Source organism: Saccostrea cucullata, unplaced genomic scaffold (assembly GCF_032062105.1).
Source record: "Saccostrea cucullata isolate Sc308-1 unplaced genomic scaffold, CSIRO_AGI_Scuc_v1 ctg330, whole genome shotgun sequence".
NCBI lineage: Eukaryota > Metazoa > Mollusca > Bivalvia > Ostreida > Ostreidae > Saccostrea > Saccostrea cuccullata.
Window position 1 is genome coordinate 387,361 of NW_026935947.1, and position 22,367 is coordinate 409,727.

General features: G+C 35.2%; 1 protein-coding gene and 1 long non-coding RNA gene across 2 annotated transcripts; one reads left to right on the top strand and one right to left on the bottom strand.

The window, feature by feature from the left end:
- Positions 1–209: 209 nt before the first annotated feature.
- LOC134244310 (uncharacterized) lies at positions 210–9,350 on the bottom strand. The gene is made up of 4 exons (XM_062726567.1): positions 9,280–9,350; positions 3,893–4,006; positions 889–1,020; positions 210–731 (listed from the first exon to the last, which is right to left on the bottom strand). Exons 1-4 carry the CDS (start codon positions 9,347–9,349, stop codon positions 661–663), a joined length of 387 nt encoding a protein of 128 aa, XP_062582551.1. The 5' UTR covers position 9,350; the 3' UTR covers positions 210–660.
- Positions 9,351–18,946: 9,596 nt separating this feature from the next.
- LOC134244311 (uncharacterized) lies at positions 18,947–21,559 on the top strand. Its single transcript, XR_009987194.1, has 3 exons — positions 18,947–19,273; positions 19,686–19,810; positions 21,020–21,559. It is a non-coding gene; the product is annotated as an uncharacterized LOC134244311 (long non-coding RNA).
- Positions 21,560–22,367: the final 808 nt, after the last annotated feature.

A 22,367-nucleotide genomic window follows, 5' to 3' on the forward strand; every position in this document is an offset into this window, starting at 1 on the left:
ACTCGTTATCCAACCAAAACTTGGACATTAATCACCATAAATGTTTCGTAATCATGATTCTTGCAGATCACACACCAAGTTCTAGTCCTATCGAGTAATCAACAACAAAAACAACAACAACAAAAATAAAAATGAAGGATTTATTAAGTAATAAGTCTATTAAGAAGAAATTCGATGAAATACAGTTTTTTATACTCTAAAAAGCACATAGTATTCAATAATAGTCTTTTACTCGCTGAGAAGTATTGTCGTGCTTATGGGCACATACTAATCTAAATTAAAACTGAAGCAAGCAAACAAACAAAACTAAAAGAAGAATGAAATTGTAAAATAGTTTTGGTTGTAAATTAATTAAATAGATTTTCCATAATGTTCTGGATTTTCCTTTCGCCATTCCTCTTGTCAATCGACTAGTATATAAATTTCATAGTAAATATCATTTTATGAAAATTATTGAGGAATCGTGGAAAAAATCTTTAGCTGTCATCTTAATACATATATATTCAATTCACATAAAGATATGAACAGAAAATCAGTATCTTTTTTCCTGATAAAGTTTGATTGAAGCCAGCGACTTCAAATGCATAAGATATAAAATAAAAAAATTTGAAGAAATATCATTCTAATATATATAGAAAGTTCACAGAATAAAGAGTTCGTTCATTTTAGGAGCATCCACAGGGACCCGAGGAGGAAGACAAGGGAAGTCACTCCAGTTTTTATTGACATCCCTGAAAAAAGAATTGAATGCAAATTTACAACACTTCACACGCCATTTCATTTATCTTAATTTGAAATTCATTTAAGAATGAAATTCATTTAAGAAAAAAGCCAATCACAATATGATCCTGCATATCATGAAATATTTAAAAAATAATTCCAACCTACCACCACTGCACGGTCTCTCGACGCGGAGTCGGCAGTTTGATTCTCGTGAGTAACCATCGTCACATAGACACACGCCGTTGTCACACGTTCCATAGGCGCACTCGCGATTGTTTGAACAGAAGGTTGCTGTTCCTAGCATGAAGTAAATAAGAGTCACTTAAATGGATTTCCGAAAATTTAGTCTAAGCACTTATAATAAAAATACTATAAAAGTATAAATGAAACAATTTTTGTCCCACACAGTGGCCTTAACCACAGAGTACCACCTAATTCAAGTTCAGCTATCCAAATTCATCCATCCAAGTCAGTATTTTATCACCAATTTACCTCCTAGATCGCTTAGAACTAAAACTTATCGCCCCATGCCTCCTTTTTGTAAACCACTCATTAAATTATTCCTCAAAAATTACCTCAGGACATCGAAGCCTTTAAATTTAGACAGAATACATCAACTTCAGGTTAGTATTGAAATGTAAGATAAAGCCACAGGCTTCAGAAGAAAAGCTCGGGAGTGTACTTAATCTAAAACTATTCTATCACTTGACCCAATGACCTCTGAAGCCGACATTTGAAGGAGAAGACAACAAATAACTTTCGTTAAATGAAAAAAAAATTCTTAAAACCTATGTTGTGAAATTAAATAAGACTTAAATAACAAAATATTAATTATTTAAAACATAAATCAACCTTGGATTGATAATTATCACTTCCAAAAATTTGATTTACCGTAGTGATAACTTTTTTACTGATTTACCAACAATAACTTCAGTGATAAGTTAACTATGACATTATAGTAATTACTAATGCCATTATATAGTGAAAACTATGACCCCATCCTAGTCCGAGGAGCCATGATTTAAACCAAGTTGGTCTCTTCCTGAGAATGCTTCCAAAAATAATGTATACAGGGTTATTTTCGCCCCATGTTATTTTAGCCCTTTCACATATGTAAACAATTTAGCATCGTTTTGAATTCGCCCATCATAGTATTTGTTTAAGAAATTATACTGTATTATTTGAATTCGCCCCATTTTAAATTCACCCAAACGAGGGTATGGCGATTTGGGCGAAAATTCCCCTGCATATAGTATGACTTAACTTTGTTTTGCTTTCCTTGGGAGGATATCTATAGACCTCTTTTGAATAAATTTGAATTTCCTTTATGCACAGACGCTTTGCAGTGCCAGTAAGTTTGGTAAAAATTAACCTTGTGGTGGTTCTGGAGAGGAATTTGAAATACACAACACACTACAAACAGACAAGCAGACGGATTACATTTAGATCTCACGTGAGCCTTTGCCTCAGGTGAGCTAATAATAATAATAATAATAAGAGGCCCATGGGCCACATCACTCACCTGAATAGCTTCGACCATGTTGTTCTTTATCAGATTCCCCCTTTGTTATACCTTTTGGGACCCCACCCTACCCTTTGGGACCCCACCCTACCCCAAGGGTAATATTTTAGACAATATAAAATCTACACTTCCCTAAAAAGCTGTCAGATAACTTTCAGCTTTTCTTGCCCAGTAGTTCCCGAGTTTTTTCGTATATATTTGAATGTAAAATTTTGATTCCCTAATGTGGCCCCGTCCTACGGCTGGAGGTCATGCATAATTTGAACAATTTAGAATCTACACTACCCCAGGATACTAGTACTTTCACATAAGTTTCAGCTTTTCTGGTCCAGTGGTTCTTCTTCAGAAGATTTTAAAAGTATTTTTTCTATATATTTGTATGTGAAACTTAAATCCCTATTGTAGTCCCGTCTAACCCTCGCGGTTCATGATTTGAATATTTTAGAATCTACACTACCCCAGGATGCTTCCACATAAGTTTCAGCTTTTCCAGTCCAGTGGTTCTTGATATGAATGATTTTTTTAATGGCCCCACCCTATTTTTCTCCTTTTCTCGATTATTTCCCTTTGTGAGGAGATTTTGCCCTTCATTTCAACAATTTAAACCCCCTTTACCAAAGAAGGATTTGTACTAAGTTTGGTTAAAATGGGCCCAGTGGTTCTTGAGAATAAGTCGAAAATGTGAAAAGTTTACAGACGAATAGACAGACGACGGACAAAATGTGATCAGAAAAGCTCACTCGCCAGTTGTTCTTGAGAGGGAGATTTAAAATCATTTTTTTCTTTTATTTCTATGCAAAACTTTGAGTTCCTGTTTGGTCTAACTCTTATCTTGGGGATACTAATTTAAACAATTTAGAATCTATTCTACCCCGGATGCTTCCACATAAGTTTAAGCTTTCCTGGATCAGTGGTTCTTGAGAAGAAGATTTTAAGGTGTTCATCTGTATACTAGTATTTCAATGTAAAACTTTTAAAACAATTAAGAATCTATACGACCCAAAAAACATAACTTTCAGCTTTTCTGATCCAGTAATTGATTTAAACATATTTTATTGAAACATAATCTATGGGATTGGACACAAGTTATTCCAACTAAGAATGTCCTCTCCAACACAAACAAACAAAAAAAACCCTCAGTAATTCCCGTGACGGACAAACGGGCGGATACGACAAAAACTATATTCCCCCGAAACTTCGTTTACGGGGGCATGGAAATTAAAAATGAAAATGTTTTTGGTCCATTCTTTCCCAACTTTTTGCGTAATTTGTTTTGACAAGAGGCAAGGGCTACTTAAGTTTTAAAAAGATCTTATTAAAAGCAGCCGTGAAAGATTAAATTAAAAAAAAACTATACCACTTTTTATCCTTCTCATGGCATAAATATATAGCTACATGTACTTGGAAGAAAGATAACACATCTTAAGTTAGTGATCATTATGACAGAGGAGTTTTATCAAGATTGACAGAACCATCTGTTATTGTTCGAACAATGGCAATATGTATCCCCTAAGAACTTCGTCCGATATGACATAATGATAATGTAAATAATAATGTTAGAATTAGTTATTATAGAAAATATAAAGGTAAAATTAAGGTCTAACTAAAATCGGACTATTTTGATAAAAATGACATGAAATAACTCACCAGCGCAATTTCCATCATTACTGTCATAGAAATTTGGAAATACACATTTACATTTTTCTGAATAACAAGCTGAGTTTTCCTTTTCACAGTCTGCGTTTTTACTGCACGGTTCATCTGAAAAATATTGTAAAGAGAATTGGCCATCAGTCTTTCAATTTAATAAAAACAGTTGTAACAGGTATTCAAACATGTTTCAGTACCTAATTTTTTATCCAAACACTACCACTTTCCCCCTTTTGACCTATACTGCAACGTGGCCGTGGAGAGTGGGGGAGGGGAGGGGGCTTAACATATGTCACAGTGTTCAATGCCTATGTCTACCTTTGCAGAAGTTGAAAAAAAAAGATTAAAGTGCAAAAATATGTTAAAGTGTAAAATTTACAGATAAAAGTGTAAATTTTACAGATTAAAGTGTAGAAATAATTATAAAACAAGAGGCCCAGGGGCCACAGCGCTCAGCTGAGCACATCAGGCTTGAATTTACTCCCCCCCCCCCCCCCAGGCGTTCATTATTTGAACAAACTAGAATCTACACTACCTGAGGATGATTCCATATAAATATCACTAATCAAAGCTTTGAAGTTCTTGAAAAGAAGATTTTAAAAGATTTTTCTTATATATTCCTATGTAAAACTTGGGTCGGCCATTTTGGCCCCATCCTTGCCCCGGGGGGCATGATTTGAACAAACTTGAATTTACACTACCTGAAGATGATTCCACATGAGTTTCATCTTTCCTGGCCCAGTGGTTCTGGAGAAAAAGATTTTTTAAGATTTTTCTTATATATTCCTATGTAAAACTTGGGTCGGCCATTTTGGCCCCATCCTTGTCCTTTATGAATAATACAATACGCAAACTCATGAGAAAACGAAATAGAACTCACTATAAAGCAAAACATACAGACAATCCTCTGCATTGGCAATCATACAGAGAACTTAGAAATACAGTCATTGATGAAATTCGAAAATCCCGGGAAAGATATAATAAAAAAATGTCTTCAATGATTGATAAATCAATTCCTCCTGGGAAATGGTGGAGAATTGTTAAATCAATATCAAAACTTAAAAAAAATTATGTACCCTTACCACCATTAAAATCAAATGGTAAACTTATTTTCCATCCAGTTGAAAAAGCTACAGTACTAAATAAATACTTTGCCCAAGTTTCCTCCATTGATAATGAACCAGATATTCCTCTTCATGGACCTGGTCCACCACAACAAAATAACATTTTCTCTGAAATGCTTATCACCGAAGCTGAAATTTATGACCAGTTAACTATCATTGATAACAGTAAACCACCTGGTCCTGATGGTATATCCCCAAGAATACTAAAAGAAATATCCACATCTATCAAAAAGCCCCTAACAACTCTCTTTAATATGTCATTAAGGGAAAAGAAATTACCAGATATCTGGAAGTTATCGCAAATAACACCAGTTTTTAAAAATAAAGGGAGTGCTCAAGAGGTATCTAATTATAGACCAATATCTCTAACAAGTGTCTTGTGTAAATTGATGGAAAAAATACTGTTTAAACATTTATATAACTTTATGAAGGACAATAACATATTATACAAATATCAGTCTGGCTTTCAACCTGGAGATTCAACTGTTAATCAACTGGTAGAAATATATAATACTATCATTTCGAATCTTGATAAAGGTAAAGATGTAAGATTTATTTTTTGTGATATCTCTAAGGCATTTGATAGAGTATGGCATAAAGGCCTTTTAACAAAGCTAACAAATTATGGTATAAATGGCAATGTACTAGGTTGGATTGAGAATTATTTGTCTGATAGACAACAAAAAGTTGTAATAGATGGTTTTACATCAAACTCTGAAACAGTAAATGCTGGAGTTCCTCAGGGTTCTGTCCTAGGACCATTCCTATTCCTTTTATATATTAATGATGTTTGTGATGATCTAGTGAACCATATAAGACTTTTTGCTGATGACACTTCTTTATATGCTATTGTAGATAAAGAAAATGTTACACAATCACTTACTGATGATTTAGAACATATTGATAAATGGTCAAAGAAATGGCTTGTTGATTTTAATCCTAACAAAACTGTAAATTTAAATTTTAGTAGAAAAAATATTGTATATTCTCCTGTTAAATTTGGTGAATATGGCCCACCTATTATTCAAAATGATTCTCATACCCATTTAGGTTTACATTTCCAAAGAGATGCTATGTGGACATCACACATACAGATAATACACGAAAATGCTTCAAAAAGATTAAACATTCTTAGAATGCTCAAATACCAGATATCACGTAAAACACTCACTAAAATATATTTTGCTTTTGTTCGACCTGTGCTTGAGTATTCTGATGTAGTGTGGGACAATTGTTCTGAAAAAGATTCTAAACTCTTAGAAGATATACAAGTTGAAGCAGGTAGAATTATTACTGGATTAAGGTGTAACTCTTCTCGTACAAAATTGTATGATGAACTTGGATGGGATCTCCTAAAAACAAGGAGAAAAATTCATAAGTTAATATTATTTTATAAAATTATTAATGGTTATTCTCCACAGTATCTGTATGATCTGATTGAACCTTATCGCCCATCTAGTCATTCGTATAATCTTAGAACTAATAATGCTCAATTTAAAATTCCTAATATTAGAACAACATCCTATATGGAAAGTTTTCTCCCCTCTACAGTCAAACAATGGAATACCTTGCCAAATTATATTAAAAATGCTCCAGGAATATGTTCATTCAAAAGTCTTTTAAAATCTCATTTCTGTAGGAAAAGTATTGAACTTTTTAATTTTGGAAAAAGAAAGTATAATATAATACATTGCCAGATAAGGAATAATGCTAGTAATCTGAAAGCAGATTTATATAATCAACATTTAGCTGAAACTCCAATGTGTGAACATTGTACTGATTGTATTGAAAATGCCTATCATTACTTTATTGTTTGTCCTAAATATACAATTCCAAGAGATGTACTCTTTCAATCAACACATAATATTATAAGCTGTGATAATATTCCCGAATGTGATTTATTTTTAAATGGTAGTTCTAACCATGGACTTGACATTAATATACAAATATTTGAAGCTGTACATACATTTATAGCAGCAACAAAACGTTTTATATAAACACTGTCATATCTATATATAGATATAATTTTTATTTGTTAGAAGTACTCCCAAACCGGTACTATTTTGTATTTTGTCTCCCCCTGTAATTTTCCCTTTTTGTTATTTTGTTCATTCTATTTTTCTCTTTCGTTTAATTTTCTACATATGATTTTTTCTGTTTTTTTCTTTCTCTGTTACTTTGTTCAATTTTGTTTGTGTTTTTTTTTCTTCTTTTGTACATTCTTTTAATATCACTATTTGTTCTGTACCTTGACCTAAATGTAGGCAACATCTGTGAATAAAATATTGTTTAAATTAAATCCTTGCCCCGGGGGGCATGATTTGAACAAACTTGAATTTACACTACCTGAAGATGATTCCACATTAGTTTCATCTTTCCTGGCCCAGTGGTTCTGGAGAAAAAGATTTTTTAAGATTTTTCTTATATATTCCTATGTAAAACTTGGGTCGGCCATTTTGGCCCCATCCTTGCCCCGGGGGGCATGATTTGAACAAACTTGAATCTACATTACCTGAGAATGATTCCACATGAGTTTCATCTTTCCTGGCCCAGTGGTTCCGGAGAAGAAGATTTCTAAAGATTTTTCTTATATATTCCTATGTAAAACTTGGGTCGGCCATTTTGGCCCCACCCTTGCCCCGGGGGGCATGATTTGAACAAATTTGAATCTACATTACCTGAGGATGATTCCACATGAGTTTCATCTTTCCTGGCCCAGTGGTTCCGGAGAAGAAGATTTCTAAAGATTTTTCCTATATATTCCTATGTAAAACTTGGGTCGGCCATTTTGGCCCCACCCTTGCCCCGGGTGCATGATTTGAACAAATTTGAATCTACATTACCTGAGAATGATTCCACATGAGTTTCATCTTTCCTGGCCCAGTGGTTCTGGAGAAGAAGATTTCTAAAGATTTTTCCTATATATTCGTATGTAAAACTTGGGTCGGCCATTTTGGCCCCACCCTTGCCCCAGGGGGCATGATTTGAACAAACTTAAATCTACATTACCTGAGAATGATTCCACAAGAGTTTCATCTTACCTGGCCCAGTGGTTCCGGAGAAGAAAATATTTAAAGATTTTTCTTATATATTCCTATGTAAAACCTGGGTCGGCCATTTTGGCCCCACCCTTGCCCCGGGGGGAATGATTTGAACAAACATGAATCTACATTACCTGAGGATGATCCACATGAGTTTCATCTTTCCTGGTCCAGTGGTTCTGAAGAAGAAGATTTTTATAGATTTTTCCTATATGACGACAGACAACAGACAAATTTTGATCAGAAAAGCTCACTTGAGCCTTCGGCTCAGGTGAGCTAAAAATAAAGTGTCCAAGTGCATTAATACACTTCCGTAAATTATAACAATCACTAAGTGATAATGTCTAATTAGATCATACATTTTTTAAAAATAAATTTTGTATTATCTACATAGAAGAAGTATGAGAAAAATCCTCCCCAATCTATCTACATTGTATTTTTTTCAGGAGACGAGTTTACGTCATCGTTTCCGAAGTACAGCTCAGAAAAAGAGAGTTTCATTTTAACTTACACATCAAATTTGCCGAATTACTCATAGATGAATTTTGGGATAAACTGGAACCCTGAGATAAGAATCGCACTAAATATGCTAAATTCTTTATATAAATTAACAAGTGATATATTTTTCGCGAGTCAACTATCTTGATTTCATAAACGAGACAAAATTTGCTCAAGTTTGGGTTTTTGTTGTGTATAATTCTTACTAATACAAAAAGATGCCATTCTACGCAGAGAGACTCGCGTACATGCGCGAAAATTAAGTTTTAGCGAATAAAAAGCAATTTAAAGTAGTTCTCACTTAAATGATTCCTTAATAAAAATATGTCCCTTTCTTAAAGCCATATATGGCGTAACTGATCAAAAAAATAATTTTTAAAAAATACAAAATTAAGAAAAAAATATAGTTGATACATTTAAATTAAAACTTTTCATACAATTGTGAACATGGAGAACACTTCGTTTCATCTAATAATACGATTTTATCTTCTCTATAATGTGTTATTTAAATCTTTTGTATTTTCTTCCGAGTCGGAGAAAATTCAAAGAATCCAAATTAAATTTTTGTGATATCTTTATAACGCAATTGAAATGGATTTTGTAATTTACGGAAAAGTTCTATCTTTGAATAAAGTAATGATACAAATAATAAGTTCCTATAATTTTAGTCCAAAAATTTTCAATGTACATACGCCATATATGGCTTTAAAAAACTCCATACCTATATTAGCGCTGTGGGATTCCTTTAAGCAATACAAAAAGAAGATCGAAATGACAAGTCGCATCATCATTTTGTGAAATGTCTAAACTGACTCCCAGGAAGGCTTGATGTACACGATTTTATAGCAAGATAAACGTCATCAATATTACATGAAATTTGGAGTTCTTGTTTGAACACGTATCTAAAGTGCAATTCCCATGTTAAATGCTCTATTGAATTTGTAATTAAAAATATGTATATAACATATCCCTTTTTAAGATGTGAGACGTGTCTCAACAATGTAACATGCATGCAATGTAACGCGCACTTTTTAAGTTCACGTGATTTTTTTTTTAGTTTAATATATCTGACGTTTTCCAGAGTTTTTTTTTTACCATTTTGATATTTTGCGCGCCAGGAATTCGTCAGAACCGGCATCTTCGCTAGCCCAGGGTTTCTGATACGAGGGTAGCGTATCAGAAATACTTGGCTAGCGAAGATGCAGAACTGGCGCCATAATGAAAACTGGAAATTTCAATATCTCAAATTGGAGTTTATTTTCGATACTGCATACCAAACTAAATGCCGAAACAAGTATTAGCTCTCCTAAAAAGCTCGTCTGACGTGATTTGCTTAAATTCACAAAGCGGAAAGAAATCAATGATTATATATATTTTACATATTTTTTTCGTTCGGTAATCTATCTTTAAAAGACCATGTATAATCGACATTGCCATGGCAGCTCAATTTCTTTTAAATCATGGTGAATTTATTTGCAATAACATATCTTTCTTTTCTCATTAATACTACGTTTTATTGTAGAACATTTTTTCTGTGGAAATGGGGTATACATGTAGCAAAGTGGCGTAGCATCGTTTTCGAAAGTGGGGGGGGGGGGGCAGCCATAGAATTTTTTTTTACTTACCTAAAAAAAGTTGACAAGCAAAAAAAAATAAATAAATAAATAAAATTAAAAAAAGGAAAAGTTTGCCCAATGTCGAAAATCCTATTTCGTGTAGGGGGGGGGGGGGGGGGTAACGGTAAAGTTTTTTCCAATTGTCGACTACTTTCAGTACCAATTCTATAACACTACATTTCCTATTTACATAACTAAAAGTCTACAAGTGGGGGGGGGGGGGCAACCAGGTTTTCAAATATCATTTCCTATAGTAAAAGTAAGTTTTGAAAATAGTGCCCCCCCCCCCCCCCCCGTTGCTACGCCCATGTAGCATTTCCAAAAAATTACCAAATGAAATGTTATTTCCAACAATGAAGTTCAGACTGTATAATGTTAACAGAATTTATTTTGTAATCTATGTTTTCAGTTTTCAGTTACAAAAGTTCTGTTTCATTTTAAAATATTCTTTGAAATGCCATGATATAACTATATCATTATATAATGGTCTATACCATTGTCATTAAAAGTTATGCATCGTTTTACCAGTACAATAGTCATGCCAAGAAAACTTGCACATTCTATCCGGAGAGCAAACTCAATAAAAGCCGAATTAACGTTAATCGGTGATTCTTCCCCAGTGAGATGTGCGCGCGAGGCAATTGATGTCAGGAGTTTTGAGGGAGGGAACTTACGTTTTTATTCTGGGTTTTAACAGGCACGTAGCAACGGGAGCCCCCCCCCCCATTTTTCCCAACATTGCCTTTACTATATAAAATGTCCATTGAAAGGTTGGTTGCCCCATCCCCCCACTTCTAACCACAGTAAAGTGATATCAAGGAAATGTAATATTGTACGCAAAAAAAAAAAGAAGTGAAAGGAAGTTGGCCTTGCAAAAAGTTGGCCACTAGCCACTAGTAAAAAAATTTTTTTCTATGGCTTGCCCTACCCTCTTTCCCACTTTAAAAAACGATGCTACGTGCCTGTTTAAACTAGGTAGAATACTTATTATTTAGAACCCTTGCATACACACCTATTTTTTGGGGGGTGGGTGGGGGGTGGGGGTAGGGGGCATCTAAATCAAATGTTGTAAAAGTGTAAAATAAAGGGAAAAGAAAGTTTATTTAATTATAATAAGCTGCCTTTCAAATTCTTTTCGTATATCTATATCTTAACATTGGCTATGTAAATATTTTCATTTTAAAGTAAAAATATCAATTATTGAAATAAAAGGTGGAATGAATCAAGTTTTAATTATCTTTTTGCTGCCGTAAATTAACTTGCCAGCGTTTGAGGAATATGGGTGATTTGCATCAATGATACTTTTATTGACTCCATTACTTTGGAAAATTTGACGTGATTTCTTGGCATGAAACCACGAAAACAATAATTTTTGTATAAGATTCCGAGAAAAAAACAAGATGTGTTTGTGAAACACTATGCGCCCGGCGTCAACAAAGTTCGAAAAAGCTATTTTTAGTATATATGGGGTATGCATACTAAATATGAAGTCCCTATCTCCTATGGTTCAAAAGTTATGGCAAAAAGTGGAAAAAGCTATTTTTAGCATATAGGTCACAAGGTCACATGGTCATTGACCTTGGTGTTGTTTGAAAGAACTTTATTAGTGGAGTATGCATACCAAATATGAAGTCCCTATCTCCTATGGTTCAAAAGTTATGGCAAAAAGTGGAAAAAGCTATTTTTAGCATATAGGTCACAAGGTCACATGGTCATTGACCTTGGTAATGTTTGAAAGAACTTAATTAGTGGAGTATGCATACTAAATATGAAGTCCCTATCTCCTATGGTTCAAAAGTTATGGCAAAAAGTGAAAAAAGCTATTTTTAGCATATAGGTCAAAGTCAAGGTCACAAGGTCATTGACCTTGATGTCATTTGAAAGAATTTTATTAGTAGAGGATGCATATTAAATATGAAGTCCCTATCTCAATGGTTAAAAAGGTATGACAAACAGTTGAAAAAGCTATTTTATAGCATATAGGTCACAGTCAAGGTAACAAGGTCAGTAACCTTGATGTCATTTGAAAGAACTTTATTAGTGGAGTATGCATACCAAATATGAAGTCTCTATCTCTTACGGTTCAAAAGTTATGGCGAAGGTTAAAGTTGACAACAGACAAACAGACAGGACAAAAAACAATATGCGCCCCGAAAAAATTCGGGCGCATAAAAACTCTACCACCTTTTCATTCGGTAATTTAAAAAAATCCGAATGTATGATATCTCATACTTGTATATGATTAAATCAATTTATGTTATAACCTGTTTATGTTATATTAATAGATGTAACAGAAGTAAAACTTTGGCGAGGTGAAGCCACTAACATTTTTGATTTTACATATGTATAGTATATAACGTGTGTGCACACTTACTTACACAACAAGAACATTAAAGAGCTTTTGTATATTGTTTAAGAAATGTCACTCCAAATTTAGTTACAGGAATTGACACATTTTAAAATGCACGAAATGAAGACAAATCTTGACATTCTAATAAAAAGTTTTCATTGGATTACTAGTATATATTTTGTAAATGAACCATAAAACGATACTTGTACGTACTAAATGAATAGTACTCATGCCCTTGTGCTAAAAATAGCGACATGTACAATAAATACTAACAAGAGGCCCAAGGGCCTTGCATCGCTCTTCTGATAAATTGTACAACTTATCACTTGTATTTGAAGCCTCTAACCCTAAGTATCCTAAAACCTAAGTTGCATCAACTGATAAAAAAGTTTAATGATTCTTAGCCAATTAGGACTTAAGATATTTTAATAAAGCTATTAAAAAACATTAGTAGGTCAAGATGACTTACTTTAAGATTGAAGTTTTCTGAGGACTCAAGATGCATTAATAGAAAAACTAAGATTGAAGATTCTAAGCCAATATGTATTTGAGATATTCAAAAGTAGGTCACCTTGACCTACTTTTTGGTCTACATTCTTGGAAAACCCAAGAGGCATCAACTATCAAAGTTTGATGATTCTAAGCCAATAAGTATCTGAGATATTCAAAAGGAGATCACTGAGACCAACTTTTTGTTTGACATTCTCTGAAAACCCAAGAAGCATAAACTAACAAAGTTTTGATGATTGTAAGTCAATAAGTACCGGAAATACTTAAATATAGCCATAAAATGTCAAAAGTAGGTCATCGTGACCTACTTTTTGGTCGACATTCTTCTATAACCCAAGATGCATCAACTGACAAAGTTTGATGATTCTAAGCAGATAAGTACTGGAGATACTTAAATATAGCCATTAAATGTCAAAAGTAAGTCATCTTGACTCACTTTTTGGTTGACAATTATCAGAGGCCTTAGATGCATCTGCTGACCAATTTTGATAATTCTAAGCCAATAAATACCTGAGAAATTCAAAAGTAGGTCACTTTGACCTACTTTTTGGTCGACATTCTCTGAAAACCCAAGAGGCATAAACTAACAAAGTTTGATGATTCTAAACCGATAAGTACCAGAAATACATAAATATAGCCATTAAATGTCAAAAGTAGGTCACAGTGACCTACTTTTTGGTCGACATTCTCCAAAAACCCAAGGTGCATCAACTGACAAAGTTTGATGATTCTAAGCCCATAAGTACTGGAGATACATAAATATAGCCATAAATATTGAAAGTAGGTCACCGTGACCTAATTTTTGGTCGTCACTATCCGAAAACCCAAGATGCATCAACTCACAAAGTTTGATGAATCTAAGCCAATAAATACCTAAGATACTGAAATATAGCCATAAAATGTCAAAAGTAGGTCACAGTGACCTACATTTTGGTCGACATTTTTTAGAGTCCCAAGATGCATCAGCTGACCAAGTTTGATGATCATTGGTCTGAAGGTAATCAAAATATGCCTTTTAAACAATTTTAAAACAAATGCCTGCAAAATTCTGAAAGTAGGTCACAGTGACCTACTTTTACTTAAATATGTTTTAAGGTCCCAATATGCAGCAACTTACAAGATTTGATGATTCTAACCCTCTCAGTGTCTGAAACAATGGGATGAAATGTTTTAAAAAGGATAAGTCATATAGTTCAAAAAGTAGGTCATGGTGACCTACTTTTAAGTTGACGTTGTTCAAGGACCCAAGATGCATCAACTGACAAAGTTTGATGATCATAGGCCTTAAAGTGTCCTAAATATGCCTTCAAATCAATTAGGAAACAAATGCCCGCAAAATTAAAAAAGTAGGTCACCGTGACCTACTTTTGAATTAACATGATGTGAAGTCCTAAGATGCATCTACTTACAAGATTTGATGATCCTAGTCCTTATAGTAAGCAAAATATAGACATTTTCATTAATTGTAAATTGAGGTCAACTTTGAAGTGAGACCACGCCCTTTGCCCCAGGGTCATGCCTTGAACAATTTTTAATCTTCAAAATATCCTGATGTTTGAAAGTTTGGTGAAAATCTGCTTGTTGATTCTGGAGAAGAAGATTTTTTTTGCAACCAGTGCTTTTGGTTTTGTTTTCCTGATTATCTCCCCTTGTTTTAGGGTCCCAACCCTTTTTTTAGTATAAATGGTAGCCCTTGGGCCAAGGATACCCTCTGACAAATTTGACACTGATTGGCCAAGGTGTTCTTGAGTTATGGCCCATATTCTAAAAAGTTAACGCACACCGCACCACGCACACCGCACAAATGGCCATAGCATTAGCTCTTTGAGCCTTTGGCTCAGAAGAGCTAATAAAACAAACGGGGCGGGACACTTTGAGAGGGGTGAGAGAGGTCCTACGGAGTTTTGGTAAATAAAATTACATTGCAAAAGCTCAAAATCCTCTTGAAATGATAGTGTTACACACAGACATAATGTATAAATTTACGACCTTGAACTTTTACCTTTTGACCTCAAAGGATTCTTTCTTAAGCCACAGGGAGTTGTTATGTAAAATTTCATTGCAAAAGCTCGAAGGGTTATCCAGATATTGCACGGAAACGAAAGTGTTCTAACAGACAGAATTTGCGAATTTATGATTTTTAATAAAGACAGTAATTAAGTATTTTTGATGATAACATGTATATGTGCCTCTTGTATACAAGCATTTTGGTTCCATCCCCGAAAAAATTAATGGTCCTTTGCAGATGGTGGAAAGTAAATTTCTTGCACATTTTTAAATATACTAACTTTTTACAAAATTGCTAATGAAAAGTAGTTTGTAGACATTAAACTGAGTTATAAGCATTGACTTTGAAAATAATGAATGATAGTTTCCAGCTTTAAAGAAAGTGCAAATCCTTTTGTAGGTTAGACTTTGATGAACAAAATTATTTCGTAAACCGTCACCTAATAACGATCATTTTCGAAATTATTTAATACTAAAGCAATATATATGTTTTAAGAAAATGAATGTGTTTCATTTGGAAGAAATTAAGATAGGTAATATTCCCTTAAAGTTCAGTAGTTTTAATAATTATATATCAAGTGCGAAAAATTGAAAAGTCTGTTGCATATACGTGTATATTGCACATGTTTAGTCAAATAAGAAGCTTAAAATTAGGGGGTAAATGGATTTAAATTGTTTGAATTTACTAACTTTTCCTTCTATTAATATGTTCCGCTTAAAAATTCGTTGCATGGGGCATGATTTGCAAAATTGATTGAACTTTCTCTCTTACTCTCTATCTCCCTCTCTTACTCTCTCTCCTCTTTGATAAATTAATGTCAAGAATGTCTTATATAATATATGTAAAGAATAAATTACATGTACTGATATCTTCAGTTGAAAATAATCCTCAAGGGGGTTCTCTGGTTTTTCACTAAATCAAACATTCAAAGTATATTTGTTTATAAAGAACAGAATTTTTTTCCTCCTCATAATTGTTCTATCTCAATGATAAACTGAGATTGAAATCAAACAGGGACTATATTTTTGGCGAAACTGCGACAAATGAAAATATCCATTTCTTTTTCCTAAGGGCAATTTTAATAAAATGTTTGCTTGCCCTCCCCCGTCTCAGAATCAAAAATACTTCCCTCTTATGATAGTTTAAAAAATCGTTCAGTTTGCGCGCGCGCGCGCGCGCGCGCGCGCGCGCGCGCGCGCGCGCGCCGCCGCCGCCGCCGCGCGCGCGCGCGCGCGCGCGCGCGCGCGCGCGCGCGCGCGCGCGCGCGCGCGCCGCCGCCGCCGCCGCCGCGCCGCGCCGCCGCGCGCGCCGCCGCGCCGCCGCGCGCCGCGCGCGCGCGCGCGCGCGCGCGCGCGCGCGCGCGCCGCGCCGCGCCGCGCCGCGCCGCCGCCGCCGCCGCCGTCACCGCGCGCTGAGCGCGTGCGCGCGCACGCGCGCGCGCGCGCGCGCGCGCGCGCGCGCGCGCGCGCGCGCGCGCGCCGCGCGCGCGCGCGCGCGCGCGCGCGCGCGCGCGCGCGCGCGCGCGCGCGCGCGCGCGCGCGCGCGCGCGCGCGCGCGCGCGCGCGCGCGCGCGCGCGCGCGCGCGCGCCGCGGCCGCGCGCGCGCGCGCGCGCGCGCGCGCGCGCGCGCGCGCGCGCGCGCGCGCGCGCGCGCGCGCGCGCGCGCGCGCGCGCGCGCGCGCGCCGCCGCCGCCGCGCCGCCGCCGCCGCGGCCGCCGCGCCGCGCCGCGCCGCGCGCGCGCGCGCGCGCGCGCGCGCGCGCGCGCGCGCGCGCGCGCGCGCGCGCGCGCGCGCGCGCGCGCGCGCGCGCGCGCGCGCGCGCGCGCGCGCGCGCGCGCGCGCGCGCGCGCGCGCGCGCGCGCGCGCGCGCCCGCGTATTGAGAATATAGTAAATACTGAAGTACCCCCTAAACAATGACAAACTGTAGGAAAAGACCACCCTTAACCAGATAATCATGTTTTCTTTTATTATTTTTTAATACTTACATGAATAAATAATTTTTAAATGAGATATATAATACAACATTACACATTGAAAGTATCTTGGGGATAAACCGTCTTGAACTATTTTAATGACCCAAAGTCATAGTTACTAGCCTGTTTTATGTTTAAAATTTTCAAACAATCTTGTTTAGAATAAGAGTATTGGACAAGTAAATTTACTGTCATGCAACAAACTTGCAACTATGAAAATATAACACTGGTTCACAAATGATTACATACATGTACTTTGATTTTGCATTGAAAAAATACATGTATCTATAAATAGAAACAGGTGATTTCCTTTTAAAATACTGGAGAGTTTTGAAGGGTTAAGGCTAGGGTTTTCATATTTCATATATTTAGTCCTTATGACAAGACCTTTCACTGTATACCAACAACTTTGACCTTGGAGCTTTTTTTTATAACTTTAACTTTGGCCATAACTTTTAAACGGTTAGGGTTAGGATTTTCATACTTCACTTATACCATCGTCTTCCACCTTCCTCAAATAATTTGACCTCATTTATGTTCTCCACGAATGAGTCTACTCTGCTCTGTTTTTTGCAAATATCAAAACAAAATGTTTGTTGTAAATGAGCATTTATTGCAATGCCAAACAAATTAACCAAATATGTACAAAAGTTACATATGACCATATATGAATATATCCTTTATAAGGATATTAATATACATAAGGAAAAAATACAAATATGACTAGAAGAATTTGCAAAAAAAGATGGGAGAACAAACTTCACATCTGTAATCCTTGTGACAAGACCATTCTTTAGAAACAAACAACTTTGGCCCTTTGACCTTGATCCTTGAGTTTGGCCCACCTATCAAAAACTCATCCTTGGTCATAACTTTTAAACAGGTGGTGCTACAGCTTTCATATTTCACAATACAATTGTATTTCTTGTGAGAAAAACTTACTTTGGGTAACAACATATTTAATTTGCATTTAAGGAAAGTTAAATTTTAGCTACATGTATGTTGCCAAATAGGGGCATCAGTGTTTCACAAACACATCTCTCTCTCTCTCTTTCTCTGAATGGTCAAAATTATTGTCTTTTTATCTTCACTATTTTCTTATGAAAATAAGCATTCTGAGAGTAGGACTACTGCATATAAGCAATACATGTCCCAAACCGGGTTCCCCTTTTTCCATAGGATGTCATTTTATAATATGCAAAAATTATGACCAAGATAAAACTGCTTGATGTTAAATTTTTTGGTTGTGCTTAATTTGCCGTTAACTTAAGGGTTTGCTTTTGTGCTCAGCCAACTGAAACTCGTATAAAATAAAAATCTCAATATCTTAATAAATACTTCTTGCTTTTTGATAAAACTTAACCCATGGCACCTTCTATTGCAAAGCTGTCTTGAAATGTATTCAATATTTGGTTGTCACTTGCAATGTCTTGCAGCAGCAATGTGCATAATACACTTGCAGGACTGCACAGCTGCAGGTATAATAAAACAATAAAATGACATTTGTCGTATACCTACAGATAGTTGAATGTCATGGGTACAACTATTTGTTTTGTTCCTAGCAATTCATAGGCGTAGTCACAGGGGGGGGCAGCGGGGGCACTAGCCCCCCCACTTTCAGATCTGGGGGGGCAAGAGTATGTCTGTGCCCCCCCCCCCACTTTTCAATAAAGAACAAAATCACAGCTATATTTCCCCAACATTTTCTTTGCTATAGGAAATGTTCATTGAAGGATTGAAGGGATAGTAGTTACTTTTTGACCCTAGTATAGTAATATGGAAAAATTTTGGAAAAAAATTGGAATTGAAAGTAACTTGCCTTTGTAAAAAGTTGGCCACTTTTGTGTTTATTGTGAATTATGAGCCTTATCTCAGATATCTTACATAACTGCTTGTGTCAGTTATACATTTTGAGTATGACAAAGCCTGTGATCTAGTGCACATCAATTTTAAATAGGTTAAACATTATACGGAGGATCCAAAAATTTCCAACGTGGTTCTTGCAGACCACGATTAGGTAGCGGGGGACTAATAAATGTTACTTTGTTTCAAAATACCAAAAAATTTTCGAAATTGTTTCCAAATACTGTGAAGTTAAAAACAGGGCTTCAAATATTATGAGTAGAGTAAATTTTGTTTTATTAATGAGCGATTAATACTTGTGTAAGATCGGATCATCCTTCATTGAGCCTCAGTCACTTAAAGTTAAATGTCCAGTGACGGCTACCTGAAACGGCTCTACGTAGTAAACAAATATGGTAAATCAGTTGTGTTACTTGTAAAGGAAAATTTTGATATTCAAAAGTTATTTCTTTTTTGTTGTATTTTTTTTTGTGAAAAGAGGTGCACATGGTGCAAGTATTATAATTCTTTACATAATGATATTCACACAAGATTGTACTATTTATATACAAGTCATTTTGGACCATACTCATTCTGATTTGCTGAATGATGTTCGAGATATTGAAGCAAACCTCTATTCTTTTAAGACCTCGGTGATAAAAATTTTTGTGATGCACTTTCAGTAAATAAAAAACATTCTGAATCAGTCAAAACACTGACACCCTTCAACAAAGACAGTTATATTATTTAATAGCTAGATTTAATTTAAAGAATTTCCTTTGAACTTTTTAATAAAATTTCTTGTAACTATGTTTACCATGTTTACAGAATGCCTTGTTTCACTAAAAAGAACATTGCTCAGATATTTCTCTGGACTACCAATTTCTGTACTTCATGTGATGCCTGTGTTGCAGCCCTCCCAAGAACCTCCCTTGTAGGTGTTCTATGATAAGGTATGAGATTAGTTTTATATCACAATGGAGTAATTCTGTAAATTTTAAACGAGGGTTTAACACAGTATAATGTACTAGCTGTTATATCATAGTGAGCTGATTAGTCAGTTTCATTTTGTATTGAATTCAAATGTTCTTCTATGTGTATAGAATGGAAGAATGTATAATTTTTATGATGAGAAATGTATATACAGTTGGATGAAAAGAGAGATGTTGTTTAAATGAATGTTTATACATGTATGTGTCCATCAAATTGTCTCAAGCCATGGTCAGAGTCTGCCTACAGCTCTCTTTTACAGTGCAAGAACTAACTTTGTTTCAGCATCGATGCTGATTTGAATTCTTTCTTTGCTTGCTGATGCTGATATTGGCAATGCTTAGCAGCTTGCTGTTTTTTTAATGCTTATCCTGATGCTAGGTGGTTGCTGAATTAAAGCTGATGCTTATTTTGCTGATGCAGATGCTGATTTATGTAACAAAATTAGTTCCTTGTACTGTACCCATGGCTGCTTGAGCAAGTAAATTAATAATCAAGCCATATGTAGGCCTATAACATCATGTTATAAATCAATGTACATGTAGGTACAAATGTTTGGTAAATAGTCTGGATGAAGAAATTAAGGTCAAATCAGAGATTATTTTTAAGTAATAAAAATCTTCAATCTCTTTTGGGAGGGACTGTTTCTGATCATCATCTTGTAGCTTACTAACAGTAACACAGGTCATAATATCAGGTTTTTAAAATTCTGCTATCAAATCCTGACCTTGTCATTTAACCTTAAGATTTTGTACTGAAACTTGTTTGCCTCATTTAAGAACATGATCCTATATGCTTGTCTCATTTACTTTCCAAAGAAGAATGACATGATCACCAATTGAGTTTACCTTGATCTTATTTATGGTTAACCTCTTTGTATACAAATTAAAATATTTATCTCTAGTGTATGGATTAAACTACTGTGATCTACACAATTGTAAATTAAAATGAGAAACATGTGTATATTCAATGCAACAAACAATTTTTGCAAATATTTACAATGTTACAATAATTGCTGAGGGATGTGTAACCTTTGACCCTGAAATATACATGTCCATCTTTTAATGCTTCTTTCTTAGTCAAGATGTATAGATTTATTATCCAATTCAATTTTCTTCTTTGATATTGATACTGTACTGGTTTTTTTAATGTTATGTTATATTATTTTACAGATTTCAAAGATAAAGAGGAAATGGTTCTAATGATAGAGATTGTCCATGTTGGTTTGTCTCAATCTTTTGGAAAACAGTGTTGGAGAAAATATCAGCAACAAATGAAGACTCTGATCTAATTTATTACTATGTGACTTGAAAGTTATTTGATTTTATGGTAGTATTTACACATGTGTTGAACTTTCCATACATCGTTGAAAAAGATCATATGATGACAATAAACAAAAATACATATATGAACTTTCCACAAGTTTCCAATGAAGAACATTTGGGATCTTGGTAAAGGATATTATAATTAGATTTTTTACTTAATTTATATGTGTTCTTGTGCAGTGCATTAAATGCACAAAATGTTTTTAAATTAGTCTTTTGAAACCAGTGCTGAGAACACAGGTCTCAGATATCCTCTTACTGCAGTTATATTGTTAAGATTGAAGTTTATTTTAAAAAAAATACCTTTATTATATCTGTAAAGAAACTTTTAAAAAAATTAGTCAAACTTGGATATGTGGGTTAACATGTTAAAAGAAATATAATATTCTGGAAGTGATGTTTTGTTCTTCTTTGTGAATTTTTTTTTACAATAATCAAAGACATTTTAATATCTTAATTAAGTCGTCATAGCAAAAGGATGTATGGAGCTTTTCTGATCAAAGGGTCTCTGGTGTCTGTTAACTCTGTTTATTTGTCATCCATGAAAATTAAACCCTAAACAATTAAGGGTACAGTATCAAAGTCTTGCATGGGAATGTATAGTAAATAAAGTGCCCCGCCACAGCATGATACGCCCGTCAAATATTGTTCAATAATCATAAATTGGTTAGGATGCAAGAAAATCAGGTAGCCATGATTAACAGATTGACACAGATTTCAATTATCTATTTTCCATTTCTTATTATACATCTCTAAGAGACTTACAGTGTAGGGATTGATTATAACAAATAATACTAGTGAGACATGACTGCAATTTGTAGCAAATATATAAAAATTGAAATTTAATTTTTTTTTTTCAATTAACACATGTATAATTAGTTTTAATCATATTGTACAATACTAATTTAGTTTTAATCATACACTAAAACATCAATTTGTTTTAATTAATTACACCAATTGAAAGATCTTTATCTGGACTAGCCATCAAGAACTCTTAATTAACACAACAACTATGAGGCCATTTCTTTTTGCCCAACTCCCTAGAGATAAATTAAGATAACTGCTGCACCAGATCTAGAGGTGAGCACTCTTAGCTCCTGACAATAAACTTATTAATTTCTCTCTAATTTGACATGCAAATTACTGCTATCAAAATTCTTCTTGACCAGTGCTTGATAATTAAGACCATGGGACA